Source organism: Pelecanus crispus, chromosome 1 (genome assembly GCF_030463565.1).
Source record: "Pelecanus crispus isolate bPelCri1 chromosome 1, bPelCri1.pri, whole genome shotgun sequence".
In the NCBI taxonomy this organism is placed as follows: domain Eukaryota; kingdom Metazoa; phylum Chordata; class Aves; order Pelecaniformes; family Pelecanidae; genus Pelecanus; species Pelecanus crispus.
The window spans coordinates 52,875,997-52,898,213 of NC_134643.1; the positions used below are offsets into that span (position 1 = coordinate 52,875,997).

At 40.6% G+C, this 22,217-nt stretch overlaps 1 protein-coding gene and 1 non-coding gene across 2 annotated transcripts; one reads left to right on the forward strand and one right to left on the reverse strand.

The window, feature by feature from the left end:
* Window positions 1-2,193: 2,193 nt before the first annotated feature.
* Window positions 2,194-18,558, reverse strand: LTA4H (leukotriene A4 hydrolase). Its single transcript, XM_075712203.1, has 19 exons — window positions 18,412-18,558; window positions 17,044-17,174; window positions 14,812-14,932; window positions 14,237-14,305; window positions 13,451-13,555; window positions 10,886-10,938; window positions 10,340-10,412; window positions 9,898-10,038; window positions 9,651-9,674; window positions 8,556-8,626; window positions 8,331-8,442; window positions 7,262-7,406; window positions 7,077-7,180; window positions 6,665-6,735; window positions 6,039-6,093; window positions 5,171-5,266; window positions 3,960-4,042; window positions 2,648-2,752; window positions 2,194-2,347 (listed from the first exon to the last, which is right to left on the reverse strand). Exons 1-19 carry the CDS (start codon window positions 18,556-18,558, stop codon window positions 2,227-2,229), a joined length of 1,827 nt encoding a protein of 608 aa, XP_075568318.1. The 3' UTR covers window positions 2,194-2,226.
* Window positions 18,559-18,841: 283 nt separating this feature from the next.
* On the forward strand, window positions 18,842-18,913 carry TRNAD-GUC (transfer RNA aspartic acid (anticodon GUC)). The gene has a single exon. It is a non-coding gene; the product is annotated as a tRNA-Asp (tRNA).
* Window positions 18,914-22,217: the final 3,304 nt, after the last annotated feature.

Consider the following 22,217-nt stretch of genomic DNA (forward strand, 5'->3'; position numbering starts at 1 on the left):
AATACTGTTCTCAAAGGGACTACTGTAAAGCGCACTTACCTGGGGTGAATTATTGAAGGGAATTTTGAGACCCATTGGTGGAAGCCTCTACGTGGCAGACATTGCAGGACAAGGCTAGTGAAAGCCATGCCTGCCACTGTTTTGTTTTTTTTTTTTTTCTACTCAGACAGTAAGAAATCAGGATTAGCTAGCAGCATAAACTCCAGCTGCTGAATTACTATGTATGATACTATATATGATATATGGGCTTTTATGACAAAGCATTACCCCAAAACTAGTAACATATTTCTAGCACAAAGAACAGTTTTCATTGCAATCTGATAGCTTGAACCAGAACCTGTTAACACCAGACATCCCCTCCTCCTACCAGAGCCTTGCCCGAGAGAATCCCTGTTCATTCACTTGATGCTGTAGCAGAAGCCTAATTAGATTTTGGGAGCGAATAAAAGGAACTGCTTAAATTTCTCACCTGAAATATAGAAAAAACTCTTTTCAGTGCGTTTTCCAGCAGAAGTTATCACTCATTCAGAGGAGTAGCAAGAAGAGAATGAATGGCTCATTAGGTCCTTAACACAAGAAAGCCTCTGAGTTCTTTACACACAAGGAAATCACACTGTTTTGGTTCCAAAGAAGCTAGTATTTTATTGTGTTTATTAAAAGCTATGTGGCACAACATTCACAGAAAGAATTTAAACTGATTTTTGAGCCTCAGTCACCTGGGAGTTAATTTTTCTATAATTTTTTATGTAAATTACTTAGCTACACATAGGTTAGAGTTGAATGGAAGAACTTGAGATGCCTTGAATCAAAATCCAACAGGGTATGTTCATGCCTTAATTTATATTAGAGCTGCCAGCATGAAAAGATGAATATCCTGGTAAAGTATGTAACTTAGCCCACTTGAAATCTTACACTGATCAAAACTCAGCTCAGAAATAAATTGCTTGACAAACCCTCCACTCCCACTCTGTGTCCGATTATTAAATCCAAACCTTTTGCCATGACCTACATTTGGTATCTTCCTCTTCTAAAACAGCACTTTTTCTTTGTTACTCCTCCATATGGGGTTACCTACGTCAACAGACTTAGTTTATGCTACCTGATCATTTCCAGGAAAAGCAGTTCTTCTCAAACTCACTTAAAAAAAAAAAAAACAAAACCAAACCACCTGTAGATGGCAATATTCACAACAGCGTCACCTAAACCATCAACTTGGACTGAAGCGCTGAAGCAATTACAGGAAACACAGCCCTCTGATTGTTCTTTACCTCATTTCGAAGTTGTTATATAAGTGGTGGTGCCCAGAACTGGTTAAAAAATGGAAATATTAAAAAAATTCAAATGGGGGAAAGAAAGACTTGGGCTTTAGTCCCCCATGCAATAAAGAGAAATTCTGAAAATATACAGTGGGTTGAAATAATTTAAATAAGTTACTAAAAGCATAGCAAGATACTAAATCTGAAATTTGGTAAAAATCCCAGGTTTGCTAAAAAAAGAAAACAAAGAAGTATTTCAGACAAGTGTTAGTGCACAGCATAGGATCCAATAGGAATAACTAAGTAAAACCATTATACTGTGATTAACATGAAGAATTGACTAATGTAACAAAGCCATGACAAATCGGGCGAGATGGAAATTCTGCTCTAACACTAGAATGCTGTCATCCATTCAGGTCTTCATAGCCCTCTTGGACCCATAATAAAAATTTCTCCCAAAACAAAGAAGAGTAAATAAACCAAAACTATTATTTCAAAACTTCCCATACATATCAATACACAAACAAGTAGACAACAACAAAAAGATTTATTTTTTAGTCTTCAGATACTTGAGGTTTCAACCATGTTGCTATGAAAAAGCAAGCTGTGCACAAAGAGCATACCATCCACAAATTCACTTCCATGTTTTTAAATTCCATGACTGACAAATGACTACATCTCAGAACCGCATTTTTGTGTGTTCTAAAAATCACTTGTAACAAAACCTTTCTCCCAATTTCACAGACTTAGCAATTTTGCTGTATTACTTGGAGGTGCAAAATAGAAAGTACTCAACTTGATTCGGAAAGTTCATTTTAAGCTAAATTATTACCAAAGCAGCAGAGCATTTTATGGCATAGTCAAGCACGCATATCAGCAGTTTGTGGAATCGGTCTCTTCTTTCTTTGAAATTTTCTTGTTGCTTTCTTTGCTTTCTTTGAAATTTTCTTGTTGTTTCTTGGTAAATTTGTCACTGATCCTGTTGCAAGTCTTTGCCCACAAGCATTGAAGTGACTGGGTGCATAGAGGCTCTATGCTCCAGAAATGCCTTGACAGTCAGGTCTCGACTCTTGTCAAAACTGTAAAGGTCCCTGTAAAAGGAAAAAAGAAAAAGCACCATTACAAAAATCTATGAGAATAGTACAATGGGGACTTTCTCAAGGTTGTACTTTTCCCTTGAAAGCCTCACATTGAGGTGCACACTGAGAGACTAAGCTTTCTTCTAGTAAAAAAAAGTCAGCAAATGGAAAGTGACTCTGAAGATAAGCTTGTTCACAGTATACGGAAAATTTTGTATTATATTACTTCAAAGCATAACATAAATACTATACATTCCATTATACTAAAAATGCCAACAGAATGAGCTCCTACAATTTGGAGATTACATTTACCTGAACAAGGGTCGAGTAAACTTCAGTCTTCCCTGCTCTGTTGCCATTTTTAGAGCCAGAGGAATAGCTTCTTCCCACTTGGACTTGAGGCAGAGGCGCAGCCATCTGGGGAGGGGGGGGGGGGGGGGAAACACCCCAAAAAAATTTACACTTTTATTTTCATTTGCAGTGGTTAGTTAACTTATGATTCAGTTCCCATAAACACTCTAAGCAGTGCTACGTCATCATGGGAATAAGATTCTAGCTAAGTTGAACATAAAATATTTAGTGTCAGACTAGCACGTTTCACAAGTGGACTTTTCTATAAAATCAGAAAAGTTTTTTTCCAAGTTTCTCCCAAATGGTCTGATTATTTTCTGCAGCTATGTATTTCTATTACAGTAGTGTCCAGTTGCATCACTCAGAATTAGAGCTGAATTATATATAGCACTTGTCACATTTGACCAAGTGATTAAAAAAAACAACAGCAAAACACCCAAACAAAATGTCACCAGCAACTGGCATGTTTTTGTTTTGTTTTAAAAATAAGAAGAAATTGATCTTGTTACAAGAAGTAGAAACTACTGCATGTTAGTTAAGGCAGAATAACTATCACTATTGCAAATGTATCCAAGTACATAACAGTAGCAAAATATGCAATACTTCAAGATATTTGTAAAGATTACTTACATCCTCAACAACACCTTTTTCTAACAGGTGACATGCATAAACACAATGTGTAAATACAAAATAGAAGAAATTAGGATGGCACAAGAATCAAGCCATTTAATTAGAAGCATTTCCTACTTGTTCAAAAACTTCCTTTGGTATTTACATTTTTTGATGAGACAAAAGCTTTGTGATAGCAAGCATTAAAGTATGATAAAAACGTATCCAAGTTGTGTTGAAAAAAAAAAACCACTGGCACATCAGCAGAAGAACTGATTAGGTAAATCCAGAAGACCTGTTCCTGACTAAAGCTTTTGAAAGATTTTTCAGGCATGTTTGAGTCACAGAGAGGCTCGCTATTGTATTATCCAATACCACCCCCAAAATAAAAGTTATTGGGTCATCAGGTTCCTTGTTACCATGACAGACAAAAATGAAGCACAGCTAATCTACCGCTCACTTCCAGTTCTTCTGCTAGACTGTATTTACCCAATTCATACATAAGTAACAGACTACGACTCTGGTAAGCACGCTTGCACATGCACTTACAAAACAACCCCTGAACCCCTGCACCAGTTATATACAACAGTATGTCTCAGACCACTTATGAAGTTTGTTTTATGAAAGCGTTTAAGATTAGAAAAATGCCCATACTAGAACAAACCTGAATCTTATTTCAGAATTGTTTATAGCATTGAAGTCATATACTTGCTGCATTCGTTTGACATGTGACACTGGAAGAGAAGGCTGAAAAAGGAAATTGCCTAGTCAGAGTAAGCCAGAGGCACACTTTAAGCCACACACTTCAAAAATAAACAGGTTCATTCAAGAATGACACTACAAAAGAATCAAAAGCTTACCATAACAAGTATTTGTATTTGTTTCTTTCACCTTCTCATAGTGGTATACTGCAGAAAATACAATTTTCTGCTGAGCAAAACAATGAACCATGTGTAACGGGATCTGGCATTTGAAGGGAAGAGCTAAGAGACATGGAAGTATTTACTCAATTAACTATGAAAAACTGGCAGTTATAACCTTGAAGAACTGAGAAACTGATAAAAGGGAACATCCTGCTTCAGAAGGCACTGAAAAACTGGACAATTGCCGAAGCACGGTAACTGGGGGAAGGGTGAAAGCGGCAGGGGTAGATCAAGACCACCGACTCAATTTAAGACCAAAAGGACTTGCCCCCCCACCTGTCTGTAGGTGTGGAGCATGTGTGCTAATTTACATAGCAAGCAAGGCTTATTTAAATGTAGCTAACCAGCAGCAGAGGGGATGGTAATTACTGACCAATGAACATAAATTTGGGTGGGTCTTTACTAATCATGTAACAGGATAAATACGTTGTGATTCCCGTGTGTGGTGTGCTACCTCTGTGGAATTACCACCTAGCACCCATCTCTGTGCAGAAATGAATTAAATAAAATAGCTCTGCTCTGTGTGTATATTGGCGTATTGCACACCAGGTGAATGACCCTGCTTTTGGGACAATGATAGTATTAGGGAAGGGGCAAGGAATAAATGTTAGCAAATTCCCACATCCAGTACTACTGAAACATTCAAAACGAAGTTTTTTTTTTCTGTCTTATTTATAGCTTATTTGCTATAACCTCAAATACAGACAAACTCAAGCACCTTATTTTGTTTTTACCTTTCAATCCAAAATACTCTATATGTTGGCTTGTTAGCTGAAGAGACAGACACACAATCAGGGAGGCACAGCTCAAGCTTTGAGTAACTATGTATGGTGAGAGCTGGTTATTTTCGCAAAACGTGTAAGAAAATGGACAACTTCATTCCAAAGCACACTTGGACTTCTGCGCCTGCTTCTGTGATACCAGAATCAAGTTACCCCAGGCATGCATTTACCTCCAGAAGCAACAGTGCCAAAAACTCAATCAACTGATGAGATGACATTTCCTTCAGGTCTGCTGAGCTGAATGAACCCAAATCACTCTCTTTTGCCTAAAAGAGAATGGTTACTTGTATTTCAAAATACAATCAGGTGTAATTTTTTGCTTGGACATCTGCATTTACTACTGAGCCATTCCACATAAAAAGATACTGATTTGTATTTGTGCAGGATGTTACAAAGAAGGGGAAGGGAAGGACTTAAGCTACTGTCTGATGTTTGGTATTCTTCACTCCAATTTTCACTTGTTTTCTCTCCACTGATCTTTTTCCCTCCACTGTTTTTTCTGTTAAGTGAAAAGCCACAGAGCTAACAAAAGGAAGGTATGCTGAATTCTCTATTAGTTGTATGAGTTTTATGGTTGAAATTATGAGAAAATTGTACGGTATTAGTTACTTATTATGATTCATGTATTTCAGGTTTTGATGAGAAATGCATACTAGCTCCAGTATAATGTAGGGGAGTTACTGCTAATACAACATAATCAGTAATGTAGAGATACCTTGGAATTTGTTTTTAAATCAAGCCATAGTATGAGGGTTTCAAAAAGAATATTCTGTTTGGTTACTACATACACATAACAGAAAGCTGGCTGTGTGCCTTGTTAAAATACGTACAGTACTTCACGTACAGAAGTCATAGCAAATCCACAGACTCTGTGACGAAAGGCTAGTCGATGAAATGCAAAATCCCTGGCAGCCATACTATCACCATAAGTACGTTCTCTCTCAGCAAGTGATAGATTTCAGAAGAGAATGGCTCACTTTGTATAAAGAGAACTAGCTTTTCAAGACACAGACACCTGAGCATTCTTTAACCACTCACTTTGATCCATCTTTGGCTCAATGCAACACAAGCATTTGATAGTGTCATATCATACCTGTCAAATATTAAAAACAAAGGATCACACTTTGGAAACACAAAAAGCTCCTGTAATATTTTTACGAGAATGCTTAGAAATTATTTTCAAATGGCTCCATGTGTTCATTGTAGGCTCCAACTCAATATTGCAACACAATTTACAAAAGATCTATTACAATGAAATATATTTCAGTTTTAGTTAGAAGCACTTTGTGCATAGGTGACACTATCCCTTGATCCCATACACTCCTAAAATGATCAATACTTCTGAGCATATATGCTTGTACATATATTATAGCTTATAGCTGAAAAGAGAATATTGTTGTAACAAACTGTCAGAAAAAAGAATCTTTCCTGGCAACTTTCAAAGCAAAATGAATTTCCACCAGAATAAAAACTTGAAAATATTAACATTGGCATTTTTTCCTCCTATATGCACATATATCGATTTCCACATAGTACTAGGACACTTTCTAATAAAATGTTTGTGGGAAGACTTTCACTCTGTTTACGAACTGCTTTATGACTGTTTGGAAAATCACACGCAATCTGGAGAAGGAAAAGAAGAACTATAAAAGAATGCAGCTTACGTAGGCTTCACTGGTGGCATTCCTGGAGCATGAAACCACGAGTTCCAATCAACTTTATCAAGAACATCTACCTACAAAGCAACACAAATTCTTATTCAATTTTAAGTGTTATTTTTGGAGAAAAACATACCCCACGAAAACTAGTTTCAAAGTTTTGGGTTTTTTTAATATCCTTCCCATTACCCTGGAAAATCCTATAAAGATTACTTCAAAACAAAATATTCCCTTCTAGGAAAAGAACCAAAACATCATAATGCAAATCCATCTTCGTAAGATGCCAGACTACATCATATTAAGATCCTGAGATAGCGAAAGACAAATAACTGGTCCTTAAAGAAGGTAATTCCTGAGCTATGCCATAGTTTCACATGATGAAAAGGTTTCAAGCAATTAGTTTTAAATACTACCCAACCTTATCCTTGAAGTAGGAGTACAAGAACTTCTTCCAGTCCTCCGTTACTATGCTCTTATAAGCAAACTGCTGAATGTAAGCCTTCAAGAAGCCCATGAAGACATCTAACAGTTAAAAAACAAACTGTTTCAGTGTTTGAAATTAAAATGGGAAACAATAATATATAAAGTCTGACTAACACATACCTGGTCCTCCAAGAAGTTGTTCAAGGTGAAAAAGCAAAGCAAAGCCCTTCTCATACGGAACAGATGAATAGGCAACATCAGGATCTACTTCACTCAGATTAGGGACGAGGTTAGTTGCAGGATTGTTTTCTCCAAGGGTATTTATCTGTCAGAAAGACACAAGAAAATATGTTCATCTAGAAAAACCAGCACTCTTGCGAATCACTACTAATCCTATTTATAAAGGTATAATGCATCCAAAACTAAGATGGCCTCATTTCAACGCATTCTTTCTCATTCTTTTCCCTGAAGTTCTGAATCTGCACAAAACATAGTTTACTACACTTTTTTTCCATTTTATTTTATCAGTGTCTGATTGTGTATCAGACAGAAAGACATTAGGATCAATCACCCTGTGCTCCAAGCTGTCTCAAAGCAGTAAATTACTGTCATGTCTGTCACAATCACAACCACCTAATAAACTACCTATATTTATCCTTTTATTAACAAACTATTTAAACTACAAGGAAATATTCATAGTAAACCAGGTAAACTGCATCACCAAACTGAATGAGAGGGCTGGAAATATCACAGGCTAGAAATCTGAAAACTAACTATGCTACCTAAACACAAAACGAAACAACCCTTCTAGACAGTAATGGATTAGGAATATGCTCAGTTATAACACAGTACACAGCAAAAAAAGAAATCAGTTACCTGCACGAGGCATTGGAAATTCTGATGGTCATGCCTGCAGATAATTTTGACAAGCTTTCACTGCTTACCAATATGCTAACAGCTAATACTGCAATTTAGCCATACCCAGAACAACCAAGAGAGTCTGTAAAAGATGTTCATCCTTACAGAACAGCCTAAAACAGTTCAAAAAACTTCATCCAATCTGAGTATATTAAGCTATTACCATGGGAAGAGATCATATACCTTGGAATCAAAGTTGTTCATCCTCTAATAAGAAACTGTTAGGAAAGCTGACTAGACAAGTCTTATTTGTGGGAAACACAGGAATCAGCTTTATTTTATTTAGGTATATGCTTAAACATAAAGTTATCATAACTTTAAAAATGTTTACCGTATTCTGCAGTTCCCGCCAACCTCCTAGGGCTTTAAAGTGCCTGAACTGCTCACCGAACAGCTGACCACCAATCCTGCGTTCCAGGTATACAGTATGTCCCTCATTCAGCCTGGAAATACATTGATAAAGTCAGCACTAGTAGGATGGCAAAATGAATTTAGTTGGTCTCTTTACAGCTAAATATTAAAATATGATTTGTATTGCATCGAACATAACACCTACCAAAAATGCTCCCATGTTTTGTTTGTTACCAAGTTTCCTGTCCAGCTGTGAGAGATTTCATGAGCAATAACCTAAAACACAGAAAACAATGGCAGCTCTACCATTTATACTCCTCTGGAAAATGAACTTCAAACCCCAACAGAAAGAAAAAAATCTGAATGGGATCTCATTTACTGTACTACATTCCCAAAGCCAGTTAGCACTCACAGCTCTGTAAACTCAGCCATATAAATTTTGTTTAGAGGACTAACACTATCCTACCAAACCTTCTCCAGAAATAATTTCTAATGTCCGGCCTGCAAGCCACACTGATCAACAAAAATAATTCCTTTGGCAGCATGGCGCAGGTACTTGTTTATGAAATCACATTTCAGAATACTGAATCCATGCCAAGTGATGGACTAGTACTACTTTCCCACCTAAGCAACTTCTGCAGTGCTGGGATGTTCTAAAATATCAAACAGGAAGAAAACAGTCACCCCTAGAAGGGTAACGATGCATGATACATTAAAAAGTATCCATGTCAAATATTTCAGTACTCTTGGGATATGACAGGGTTGGGTTTTTTTTTTTTTTTTGGCAGTATATCAGTCTAATAGGAAGACATACGAGATAAAACAGCATCCAAAGTACTCAACTTTCCAGAAAAGAACCAGAATTTACTCAAATTGTACTCATGATTTCCATTTTAAAAGGAAACTGTGCACAACGTGAGTTCTAGTGCACAGACAGACATACAGAGGAAGAAGTTCCCTAGAACCACTTTCGATGAGATCACTTCAGTTGTGGTTTTTAAACATATCTATACATAGGACAGGAAAAAAGGTACTGAGCAGCTGACTTCAGTCAGCCCCCTATGCATACAGGCACCCATGTTATTTTCATCTGCTCATTATACAAAATAGATATGTCTGCAGTTTTCTACAGTTTACTTAGAACTAAATCACACTTTGTAAAACTTTTTGAGTTACTACCTTAGCTTTTAATTCCCCCAATGAAAATGAGACCAAGTTTTCAGGTATCTATTACAAGGGAAGTTAAGATACAACTTCAAGTTGTGTTCTACTTGAAGACATGAACTTATTTTGCACTTACATTTGATAGAGATCGATCACCTGCCTAAAAAAAGAAAAAAATAGAGACAGGGCAGTTGTCAGTTCAAGTAAACCTCTAAATATACCACTTAATGCAGTTTCATGTATGATCCCTAACTCCAAAGGAGGCAGGAACATTTACAGTTCTTTCTAGGAGGAAGATTAATCCAATTTGTGGATTAATATCCATCACTTGATGGATAAGCAAGCCCTAAGGAAAAGATTACTTTTATCAGTGTTACACTTACCAACAGTGTTGGAGTTACAAAAGTAAGACAAGGATTCTCCATACCACCGTAAGGAAAAGAAGGTGGTAAGACTAACAGATCATACTGTCCCCATACATAGGGTCCTGCTAAGTCTTCTGCTGTTTTCAGCATAGCTTCAGCCTGAAACAAGAATTCACATTAGTTTCTAACATGACTTCTGACTACAAACACTGAACAAGAAATAAGCTATGGATCCCATACTTCATTCTCTTTCACCTTGGCATGTCCCACGTGCAAAATGAGTACAAGACTGGATCAATATTTATTTTCAGTAGTAGTTTTGTGTTGCAACAGAACCGCAGCAATTTTGGGGTGGGAGGTAGAGAAAGGAGAGCTACAAAACACTGAACTTCAGTCTGTCCCTTTTCCAATACTATGTGAAACAGTTAGTTGACAAAACATTTTTTTGTTAATTACCCACCTCAGCAAATTCATAGGCTGATTTATCCACTAGCTCCTTTTCAGCCCACACCAGTGTCCTTGGGCCAATCTTTCTGTTGAAAGTAAAAATGCCACTAAGACACTATGAACTAGAAATAATTCTATGGGAAACTAACACAGAGAGCATATGTTTAAACTGTGTTCATGAGTAACCCATTTTGCCGAAAAAACTCATTAGAGAGTCTTTGTCTCTTTTTCCTCTCCACTGCTAAAGTAAAGCTTTAGAAAACAGATTACACACATCCACTATTTGGGAAAAATAAATAGGAAATGTGTTTACAGATTTTAAAATGCTGTAAACCCCTAATATAAAAGCATTCTTACGGGCTAGATTAACATATTCTTGGGCAGATGAGCAACGAGGCTTAAGCTATAATCTTCTGCCTTTTGTACATGAGGCTGTTACCTGAGGAAAAAGATACTATTCTCTGAGCTAGAAACTAGAAACAAAACCTAGAAACAAAAAAGATAACTCTGAAGATTTATTATGATTATTACTATTTATACTTTGTGCAGAACCACTCACCTGCTTTCTAAAGCTCCAACCACTATTGCAATCAAGTAGAAAGGTATGGGAACCTAGTGGAGAACATGAGAAAAAAAAGAAATCTTACTTGTAATGTGAGCTATCACCACCACTGATTCAAAGAAAAACAAAGTATGTAAATAAAGAATTGTGCACATTTCCTCCATAGTTTCCTGCCCTATGTTATAATAAAGGCATTTTTTTTCTCCCCAAATGATATTCCTTTAACTACAAGAAGTACTTGTTTCACAGCTGTTTCATGCAAAGGCCACAAAATTGTATCATCTCTGTTTGAAAAAAAATCTGCATATACAAAAGCATACAAAAATGCTACTGGTTTGGTTACTGTTCAAAATAAAGTCAGTTTTCCATATTCATTCCAGTTCCATTAAATTTTATGGAAGGAGATACTGCTCAGATAAAGGGCAGTTGTATCACAGAATCATTTAGGTTGGAAAAGACCTTTAAGATCATCCAGTCCAACCATTAACCTAACATTACCAAGTCCACACTAAACCAATTAAGGGTAAACTAGACTAAAACATGTCCCGAAGTGCTACGTCTACCCGTTTTTTGAACACTTCCAGGGATGGTGTCACACAGAAAGATGCAGGAAGAGCTTTCATGAATTCAAGTAAACAAGAATATTGATGGATACAAAAGATTCATCAAAATCAAAATATATGTATCTGATTTCCATGTTTGGAATTAAAATAAATTCTAAATATTTGTTATTTTAATGATAAAAAATTCCAAAGCTACAGTATCTTTACAGAGAAATGCCTTCTCCAAGTGCTCTGGAAACAAACAGGGATAATACAGCCATCCCTGTAGAAGTTCAATTTTATCTGACTAAACAATGTTAAATAAGCAAGTCTTTAAATCATAATTACTTGGAGACAGCATTTCAGAAAATTTTATTCCACCATTATCCCCAAACCATTTCAATATCATTTACTAAAATACCCATATAATCATGTGTGTTTTAATTTTACATATTAACCCACAGAATATATTCTTGAAAAGATTTAAGTCCATTGACTTGTGTAATAGACAAGTTATTAAAAGCCTGTCAATGTATCCCTACATTTTGATGCCCAATTTGCTAATCTGAAATTTTGAAATTACTTCAAATCTCAGTGGCTGTTGCTTACAAATTCATTTTGACAGAGGCTGCTCTCCACTGAACTTCTTACCAGCCTGGCTATGCAGGAACAAAAACAGTAGTTTTAGGTAAGCTCAGCACACATACATGTCCAAGAGTTTGATGCATTTGCCCTTTTCATCTAAGGAAACACATGCCTTTTCTAATAAATCAGTCTCGTGTTTTTGTACGTTAGATGATGTGTATGTCTTTTTTTAATGCATTTGCCTTTTTCCATTTATATATTTTGTGTTTAATGCATTTGACTTTGCTAGAAGAGGCATGTGTTTCATTAAACAAAAAAATTGATCTAATGGCTTTCTGTATTAGAAAGTGGAATATAATTTCAACTAGACTAGATGTTATTCTTTTGTACAGGTCCACCAAACTTATCAACAGTGTATTTCTAGATAACATACAGCTCTGGATAACATGCAACACAGAAGCCTTATGCACTAGACCGAGAGTGGCAAACGTTCTTGGCTCCACAGAGAACAGAATGCTGCATATTGAAGAGCTCACAGATAAAGTAACAACTTTTTCTCTCTCTCCTCTCTTGCCTCTCTCAGGTTTCACATAGCAGCCAAATCAGCCCAACAGCTGCTGCAGTTTGGAATAGGTTCCCCTTCTCTGCTCCAGTCACACAATTCCATCCCTCCTTGCAGTCATTCAGTCCCTCAGCAGCCCAGATCAGCTTACTACAACAATTTCTTTTTTAAACTTATGTTAATTTTATCCGCTTGTTCAGCAAAATGAACTAGGGTCACCAAGAGATCCCATAAACATCGGAACTGTAACAAAAAATTCCAGAAGAGTAAATTGAGACTGCCACTTTAGGAGCAGTGGAACTATTAAACTAGCTGCACCGCTTAATAAAACTTCATCCTGAGAACGGTAATCTTTGATTAGCTGGAGATACTTTCCATAAAAGCCAAAGTTCTCACCTTTAAAAACAAAACACCCCAAACCCAAAAAACCTCTTCTGTCAGAATTTGCCTAACTTCAAGTTAAAAATTGGTTCCAATGCTCAGCTTCACTCCTAAGATCTTGGTAAGCTTAAAATTTGCAGGATCTGTTTTCCAAAACTCATTCCCATGTTATTCATCTCCATGCATTATTTCCCAAGAATCAGTGCAGGCAGAAAGGGTTTTGACAGTATCAGCTTTGGGTATACTAAACATTTTCAAAACTCTAATTTGGCTTTTCTGGGAATGCCAAAACAACCAGTAAACACCACCAGCACCTAGTGGTTGACTTTTCAGAGTTGGAGATTCATAATACCTCATATTTCTACAGTGGCAAAGACCCATGGTGAGTCACATGATTAAGCGATGACATCAAAACCGTATCTGAAGTGATTGCAAACCGCACGAGTTAAGAATAAGGCCTTAGGCATCTGTTTACTAGCCTGGAGCACTTACGTTCTGACTGAACTGGTATATCTTCCGACTGCTGTCCTCTGGGTCAGGCATCTCTCCATCGCGATTAGCACTCATAAGAGCCACCAACTCTTTAGGAACGGATATCTGAAAGTTTACCCGACTGTGAGGAACTCAGTTGGCATGCGGGATTATACAATATACTAGAAGCACAGATAGCAGTAAAAGTAGCCCCGATTTGTTCTGTTATTAAGTTATCTCTGTCAAGTAGAATATAAAGCATATAGAAAATTTGTCTTAAAGGCTGACAATATTTAATTAACTAGAATGATTACCTCTGATAGAAGTTAAAAGTTTCACTTTCTTCAGACTACTGAACTGTAATGTCACATTGTGCATCTCACTTTTTGCTTCCTTAGAACAATAAGACTATTTACGCCAGGACTGCAAAGATCCCCTAACTATATACCAGAATATATTACTTCAGGCATATATGAGAGTCCTTTCAAGTATTTTCACTTTACAGCACTCTTTGGTGTCTTACTGTCACCTTTTCCTGATTTAAGAACATATTTCTTTCCAACTACTTTTTTTTCTTTTGGAAGTAAAGATACATTTGAATGAAAAAAGAGATGATATACATAAAAGAAAATGGTAAAGCTAGAGAAGTGCCACAAGGAAGGTAAGCAGTTTTTGGCTCTTACATTAAGCTAAAAGTCAATATTCTCTTTTTTTTTTAGGACACATGCCAGCAGCTACCAAAAAAAAAAAAAGCACCCATTATAGTAGTTGTCTTTAGTTAGACACACATGAGTTAGGTTCATCTACCTCTGCATAGTAGGTTAGTTTCACAGCAGGTGTGTCTTGGCATGGAAAGATGGCTCTGCAGTGGGTAGCCTGGAGAGGGGGAGGGGAAAAAAAAAAAAAGAAAAAGCTAAAACATAACAATCTTTCTAATGCAGAGGACTAGAAATAAATCAAACTAATATATTATATTGGAAATCTATGCAGCTCCTCCAGCAAATTCATTATCTACAAACCAATACTTGTTATCACTTACAGTAGTTTTCATAGTTAAGGGTTTTCTAAAAGAAATAATAGCAGGTAAGACAGATCAATAGCCACATATATCGATTGTAAAGGACTGCATGTTCTTCAACAAGAATACTGGATTGGATAAAGCAGTTCTGGAATTATTAAATTGCAAACATATAATAAAATCTCAGCAATGTCCTGACTTACTAAGTGTTTTCATTTAGGGCCTTTGACACACACAATTAGACGTTACGGGCTAATGTACTTTCCCCTACTAGCCGCCTTCTCCCACTCTTTAGAAACCACAGGGAATTACAGTGGTATGTAAACAACAATTTAAAAAAAAAAAAAAAATTAATCAACTCAACCTGACACTGGCTGAAGAGAAATGGGTGTTTCTTTCCAGATGTTTGCTCTGGAGTAAACCATTGGAGAGCTGAAGACTTTGGAGAGCTTTCAAAAGAGATTTCGACAATTGCTTCTTGTCCCCTGTGTAATAAAGAATATAGTCAGACTGTTTTGACACAACTCCTGATCACTACTGAAATTCCTCTACAAAGATTTCTGGAACATAGGTCTGCAGCACTGTCTCAAAAGCATTAAAAGTAAGAAAAAAACAAGTAGCATATTAAAAACAACTCTTCCCTTTCAACTATGATAGTAAAAATTAGCTAGTTTATTTCAATTTTAATGTCCCAAGACACTTCTATTATTGTTTTTACTAACCAGAAACCTTTCTTCTCCTCTCTTCAAGGAGAACATGGACTTTTTCTTTACATCATTTGGACCTATATACGTATCATTTTGTCACAACTATCTAAAATTGTATATGTCAGTATAAAAAACCCACTGCAATAAGCAAACAAAAAGGTATTTAAAGGCTATATAAGAACATACATGTCTTAATAACATAGGATTTGTGTATTCTGTAAATTAAAAAAAATTAGATTTTGCAGCTGCTGTTGTGTTCAGTATAAGTATGATCCTTAAGCAGGAAAAAAAAAAATACTGAAAATAGTAATTACTGGAAAACCCTATTAACAGTAGTGTTAACAAGAAAAAAAAAGTTCAAATTTTATTCAGGGTTTCAGAACTGATATAAAGCAAAAACTAACAGTTCTGTGCAAAACAGGTACCAGCTGGCTAACAAGAGAACACACAGAAACCTGACACATTCACACTCTTATTTTTCAAAAACATACCATAACCATCACTGACACCAAAAGCACACAGAAGTACCTGCTTCTGTTATCAGAAAGTTCCAGGTTATACATGCAACTCTCTGGAATTAACAATCCAACCATAAATCAGAACAAACTTCAGCTAATCAGAAGAGTTGGACGCTAGATAAGCTGACCAGGTATACGTACCTGGTTTATAACTGGTATTCCAAAGTACGTATTTGACAAGAAAAAATAATTTGTATTACCATAAGGCACATTGCTTACTGAACAGTCAGACTTTCAGCTGTAACTCCTACCCTTTCCTATCACTGTTTTATTGATATTTGCATGGGGAACTGTATCTCAAAGAAGATTACAAATTCTTACGATCACGACTCCTAACTCCCTCGTTGTAGCTTTTTTCTTACAAGGAAATCTAGCAATAAAAGAAAAAAGCTGAAAGCAAACCAAAAGAAACAGGCCTATGTTTCCGCTGTGGCCTGTTTGTTCAAGTACTTTATTTGTTCAGTTTCAAATCGGATCATAAGCATTTCCCCAGAAGGAACAGCTGTCGTATGACATTCCTTTCTCTTCCACATTATGTGTGTTTCTGAATTGCACTAATTCAGAGAACAACAACAACAACAACATTAGAAACCAGGCATGAGTTTGTAGAGGTAGCAACCAGTTTTGAAAACAAAACAGTAAGAAGCAACTTAGTATACCATTTTATTCAAACAAGGGAACCTCCTTACACAGTCATGGCTTTCAGCTTTGGCACATGAGATACCATAGAGTTACAATATGTTGTAAGAAAACTGCCAAAAAATGTTTTGTAATTTGGCAACAGCCTCTTCATTCACGCAACTTCAGAGGTAGATTATGGTTAGTTCATTCTCCATCATGCTGCCTAAACTCGAGTTCCAGTTTTTAGGGACTTGGGCTTAGTGTAGCCAATACAATAAAACATTTATTATCTGAAAACATGTTTCTATCTAATCATAGTGATAAGCTGCAGTTCTACAGAAATGCAGGATCAGCCCTTGTGTAAAAAAAGGCAAACAGGGTTTCTAACTCCGTATGTGCCATACTGTAGCAATTCTGAACGTGCCAAAATTCAGGTAGTTGAAGCAGAAAGAATATTACTGATGAGAAGCACTGGAAAAAATGTGATACATTACACATTATTTTGCTACTTACTCTAGCAGGTCATTTTGTACATGATATAAGACCTGGGGACGGGTACAAAGACTCCCAAAGTTTTGGCTGTCTAATGAACACCAAATATTAAATTCATCTACAAGACCATACCAAATAAATGCAACACCCTAATTTATAAGTCCCTTTGCAAGTTTTACACAACGACCCTACAGGCAAACAAGTAGCTTATACAGTGCATTCTGGAAACCACCTAAAGGAACAGGGAGAAGTGTGTACCTTCTTAGTTCAAAAGGAAGTGTGATTTCCAGGGGGGTCCCCTTGAAACTGTGCTTTTCTCCAAAAACATATTTTGCATCCTGTCCATTTACGGTCACTTTAAATACCTGTACGTCTTTTGTATCCAAGACCTGTAATGAAGCAAGTATTACATACTTGTTAAATAGTGTAATAATTAACGTAGCACTCATGTAATGTTAAGCACAAGTCTCTCTGAAGGAAGAAGTATTTCCTAAGTAAAATCGGAAAAGCTGAGTAACTATGTTGAGCACTGGGAAGCAGCATTTTAAGAGAGTAGCCCCGAACTTACAAAACCAGAGGGGGAAGAGGAAGGAAACCAACTTCCAACTATGAAAGTGGAAACAATTTGCCAAGTAAACCAAAAGGTAAAAGACTTCACAGTGCTGGTATGAAATGAGGACAGTGATACAGAAGCCCCTGCCAAGGCATCCATCCTGGAACTAGCTGCTGTGAATCAAGACTTCCACGCAACAGAAGATGAATTAAGTAATGCAGCGTGAGTGCAGTTTTACTCTTTATTATTAACAAAAGGGATTTTTGTCCCAGAAAATAAGCGCCAATCACAAAAGGATTTTATGGAGCCAGCAGGAAAAAAAGCCCACAAACCCCAAACTTCACTTTGCATGTAAAGCAAAGCTGAAAAGGTTCATATTTGCATAGGCAACCGAGAAAGCAGCTGGCATAGTAAAACACACGCGTGAAAAAGCCATAAGAAGCGTAGTTTTCCAAGGGTTTATTCCCACCTTTGGGCCACAGGCTCTTCGCCATTTTAACGGGATACGCAAACAGGTATTTCCACCCCTCCCCTGCACCATGCGCCGGCCGGAGGCGCGGGAAGCCTGGGCTGCCCGGGGGCAGCGAGGCGCCCTTAGCCCGCGGCTGACGAGCACGCCCGGGCCGCAGGCGAGACCGACCGGCGGGGGGGCTCCGACCGGCGGGGGGGGCCTCCGACCGGCGGGGGGGGCCTCCGACCGGCGGGGGGGGGCTCCGACCGGCGGGGGGGGGCTCCGACCGGCGGGGGGGGGCTCCGACCGGCGGGGGGGGGCTCCAGCCGAGCGGAGGCGGCGGGAGGGAAGGCAGGCAGGCAGGCAGGCAGGCAGGCAGGCAGGCAGGCAGGAGCGGGGCCGACGGCCGGCGGAGAGAGCTGAGGGGAGGCGACGCCGCGGCGGGAGGGGACGAGGCGCCCCCCGGAGCGCGCCGCCCGGCACCCACCGCTCCCCCTCAGGCGGGGGCTCCGCGCTCGCCCCTCACAAGCCGCGGGCAGCGCGGGCCGAGCCGCCGCCTCCTCCGCGGCGCGGGCAGCGCGGGGGTCGCGCCTTCCACACCCCACCCCACCCCCGCCGTTACCAGGCAACGCAGCGCCTCGCGCTCGGCGCGCACGGTGAAGGCCGCCGCCCCCCGCAGCGCCCGCGCGCCGAAGTCCACGCGGCAGCGCAGGTAGAGGTGCCGCGTGAGGCAGCAGGACGGGGAGGCGAAGGAGCAGGGGTCCGCCATGGCTCGCGCGCTGCCCGCCCTGCGCCGCCCGGCCGCGGGCAGCGCCGCAGCCGCCCCGCCCACCGCGGTGTAGGGGGGGGGGGGGGGGAGGGAGGGCGGCCCTCCGCGGGCAGGGAGAGGGCAGCGCGCGGGGAACTACGGCCCCCGTGCTGCCTTTGCGGGCGGGGGCGGCGCGAGGCGCGGCGGGAAGCGCCGTGGGCCGGGAGAGGGGAGGGGCCGGCGCGCGGGCGGTGCGCCTGCAGCAGCCATCTGGCGGCCGCCGGGGAGGTATTACTCGTACAGTTCCTCGTTAGTATAGTGGTAAGTATCCCCGCCTGTCACGCGGGAGACCGGGGTTCGATTCCCCGACGGGGAGGTACAAAGTCTTTTAATTTTTCTTTTTCCCCCACCCTGCTTCCCCGATGCGCCCGACTACCCCAGAGGCAAAAAGCAATGCTTTGCGAAATCAAAGGCGCTGTCAGAGAGCCGCTGGAAGCGTGCCGCGAGTTTAAAAGCAGGAAGCACAGAAGAAGGCGGCAGCCGGGGCCTCTCTGCCCACCTGCCTCAGGCCTGGGGCGGCCGGGGGGGGGGCGGCTGCAGGGCTTTGCAAGCTCAGCTGCTTAACTGAAAGAATGTGTGGGGAAAGTGTTTTCATATTTAAATGGCTCAAACAGCTGAATCGGGGGAGGGGGAGTAATTAAGCCTTCCAAAACCATTCACCTTTTTTCTTAAACTGAGACTGGAAAAAAAAAAAAAAGCCAGCCTCACCAAAACCTGTGAGGTAGAAACAAAGGGAAGAGGGGCAGGTCAAATGCACATGGCAGAAGAGGGAAGGTGGAAGGCCGAAGGACGTCTCCTGCCGTGCGGTAGCCAGCCCCTCGTTTTAATCCTCAAAGTGAGAACTTCGGGCACCAGGAAGCCCTGAGGCCACGCTGGATCCCAACCCGGGCCCATGCTTCCAGCCAGCGGGCCAGGGCCACCTGCGGCACTCGCTAAGAGTACGTGGCAAAGCAACTGCGAGGCTCCAGCATCGTAGAATCGTTTAGGTTGGAAAAGACCTGTAAGATCATCCAGCCCAACCATTAACCTAACATTACCAAGTCCATCACTAAAGCAATTAAGGGTAGAGTAGCAAGTTCATGTTTCCTGGCTTGGTGGCTGGATTATTTATAATGCATCCCTGCTTGCATTTACTTAGTATCATCAGAAATGCTTGTTTAGGCACCTCCCCCGCCTTTTTTTTTTAATCCTTCCGCCAAAAGGCATTATTTATTTATTTATTTATTTACTAACATTTCAGCACAAGGATACTGAAAGAGGTCTCCTCCCTTCTGCGGGAGGCCAGCAGATGCTGAGCAGTAAATACAGTCACCCACATTTCTCTTTCTCCAAGTCAGGAAAGACCTCCGCGGCTGATCACACATAAAAGGTGTAAGGAATTAGGACCCGAGACAAGAGGCCAAGGCACCCGGCTGGGAGGGGTTCGGGCTGTGTGTGCCTGGCGTTCAGCGCGGGAGGCCTCGAGGGCCCTGCTCTGGCCCTGGCTTTGTGCGCTCAGACAGTTTCAATAAGATGAATTTGATGCCCCGACCTGGGCATTGAAAGCAAATTATTCCATACCATGAGTGACCTCGCATCAACCATAGAAACACAGCAGCAAGCACTCAAGTGAGGACATACACAAGAAAAATTATCTTTGTGCAGAAAGAGCTAAGATCCAATTTGACAGCAAAATTTGGTGATTAGTCTTGACAAAACATACAATGCCGAATGCAGAACATAGCCTTAGAAATCAGTTCCTGAAACAGCACGTCTTCAGCCTGCGTGCACACAGCCACGGGAGCAACGCGCCAGGAGCTGCAGGGAGCTGCAGGCACAGGAGCGGTGCAAGGCTTGAGGTACAGTGCAAGACCAAGAGGTGCTTTCCGTGGGCTCAGCAGCTGGCGGCAAAGCCCATGGGCCTCCCGAGAGCATCCCACTGCCCCAGCTGTCCCATCTGCGTGTGTGACCCTGAGATGGGAATGTGAGAAGCACATGAAGAAGAAGGGATGTGACAGGGAGCGTCATCCACAGTGACACCCTCGAGCTTTGTGTAGACCAGCTTGCTTAGAGCCACATGCAGACAAGCCCAGATAACAGGATAGGAGAGGAAGAATGTTTCAATGGGTCTATTGCTGCATGTATTATAGAAAGAAGAAAAAACAACCCAAACATTTTTCCTTTTGCAATTTCTGAATTTCCTCCCATGCCTGCTTCCCTTTCTCAAAATCCACATATATATGTCATCAGAAACACAAGGAAACTGATTTTGTTTAGTAGGCAGTTTATTTCAAAACAGAGGATGTACCATAAAATAAGATGTAAGAACCATTTAGTAGTTCATATGTGTTGGCATCCAGTCAGGCAATTTCAGCTGTCATAAAACAATAAGGGATTAGAAAAGCATTTCATTTAAAACACAAATATGCTGACAGTGCTTTGCAGGCATAAAAAAGAGTCTTGTAAGCAACTCCATACCTGCTTAGTTGGGGTTCCTGTTCTCAGATTAAGCTTTCACAGTGCACAAGCAAACTACCCAAGAGGCAAAGTTTTGCTATAGATATGCAGCTTCTAGAGTCCAGGAAGTCATTCTCATCTGTGCATGGGCAAAGGTAAGAGGAACAAGGAGCTCAGGGCATTGAGCAGGGTTTTACAAGCTCAGCCTTTCTCCCCGCTGCGGCGTACTTTGTCCTTGCCTAAGTCTCCCCCAGGTCAGCTCAGCCTCTTGCCCCTCTCCTGTGGTGCCAAATCCTTCCCACGCACCCCCATGGTGCTGTCGCACCCCATCTGGCAGCGTGGAGCCAGCACCGCTGGAATGCCAGCGGCAATGCCGGCAAGCCCAGCCGCAGCTGCCCGCACCAGCTCGGGCTGCGGTGAGAATTCTGGTGCAGTCCAGGCTGGGCAAAGTCCACAGGAGGCACAAGGCGAGGGGGCCCCGGCAGGAAGCCTCCTGAAGTGTTTGCAGAAGGGAAGTCTGAATAAGGCCGGCACTAATGAAATCTGGAGGAGCAAACACTGTCATATTGCTAGTAGAAATCTTGCCCTGATTTCTTCTTCAATGCCTATGAATTATCCACGTACAGCTTTCATCCACGTCTCTTGATATTTCTAGTCATCCCACTTGGCTCGCCGTCACATGTGAGTTTTATTACCCTCACCTTATCCAAAGCTCGGGGAGAGCCAGTATCTGCCCTATGGCTGGGAGAGAAGGCTGTGGCCAAACCAACAAGACAACAGCGGGCTGGAAAATAAACTACCGCTTGCAGCCTTCCTGATCACACAGCGTGGTAGCAGAGCAGCGCCCAGGGGAGATCTGAGCTGGAGGTTCAGCCCGAGCATGTTAACAGCATCTTGTTAAAGCATCTTGTATAAACACGTTCAGGCCCTGGATACTGTGTAATTCTCTGTATTCTGTCCTCTGTGTCATATCCATATGTGTATTTAACTAAGTGTGGTTTATGTATGCTTAACTCTGCCAAATGTTTTAATTAACCTTTGTCAAGAAGATTTTTGGAAGGCAAAAGATTGCTTGCAAATGTTGGAAGCTGCTTTATGTCATTAGTAATGACGAAACACAAACTTATGAGCACTGAGAATCTTGGAAGTTTTACGTTGTTGGTTACTCTAAGGGCAAGGAAAAG

Excerpts from the sequence above, each read along its gene's own strand:
- LTA4H (XM_075712203.1), bottom strand. The coding sequence starts at position 18,558 with ATGGCGGACCCCTGCTCCTTCGCCTCCCCGTCCTGCTGCCTCACGCGG. Across the intron at positions 2,753-3,959 it reads AATTCTGAAATAAGATTCAG|ATGGCTGCGCCTCTGCCTCA; the intron begins GTTTGTTCTAGT and ends CCCCCTCCCCAG. Across the intron at positions 2,348-2,647 it reads TTTACTCGACCCTTGTTCAG|GGACCTTTACAGTTTTGACA; the intron begins GTAAATGTAATC and ends TTCCTTTTACAG.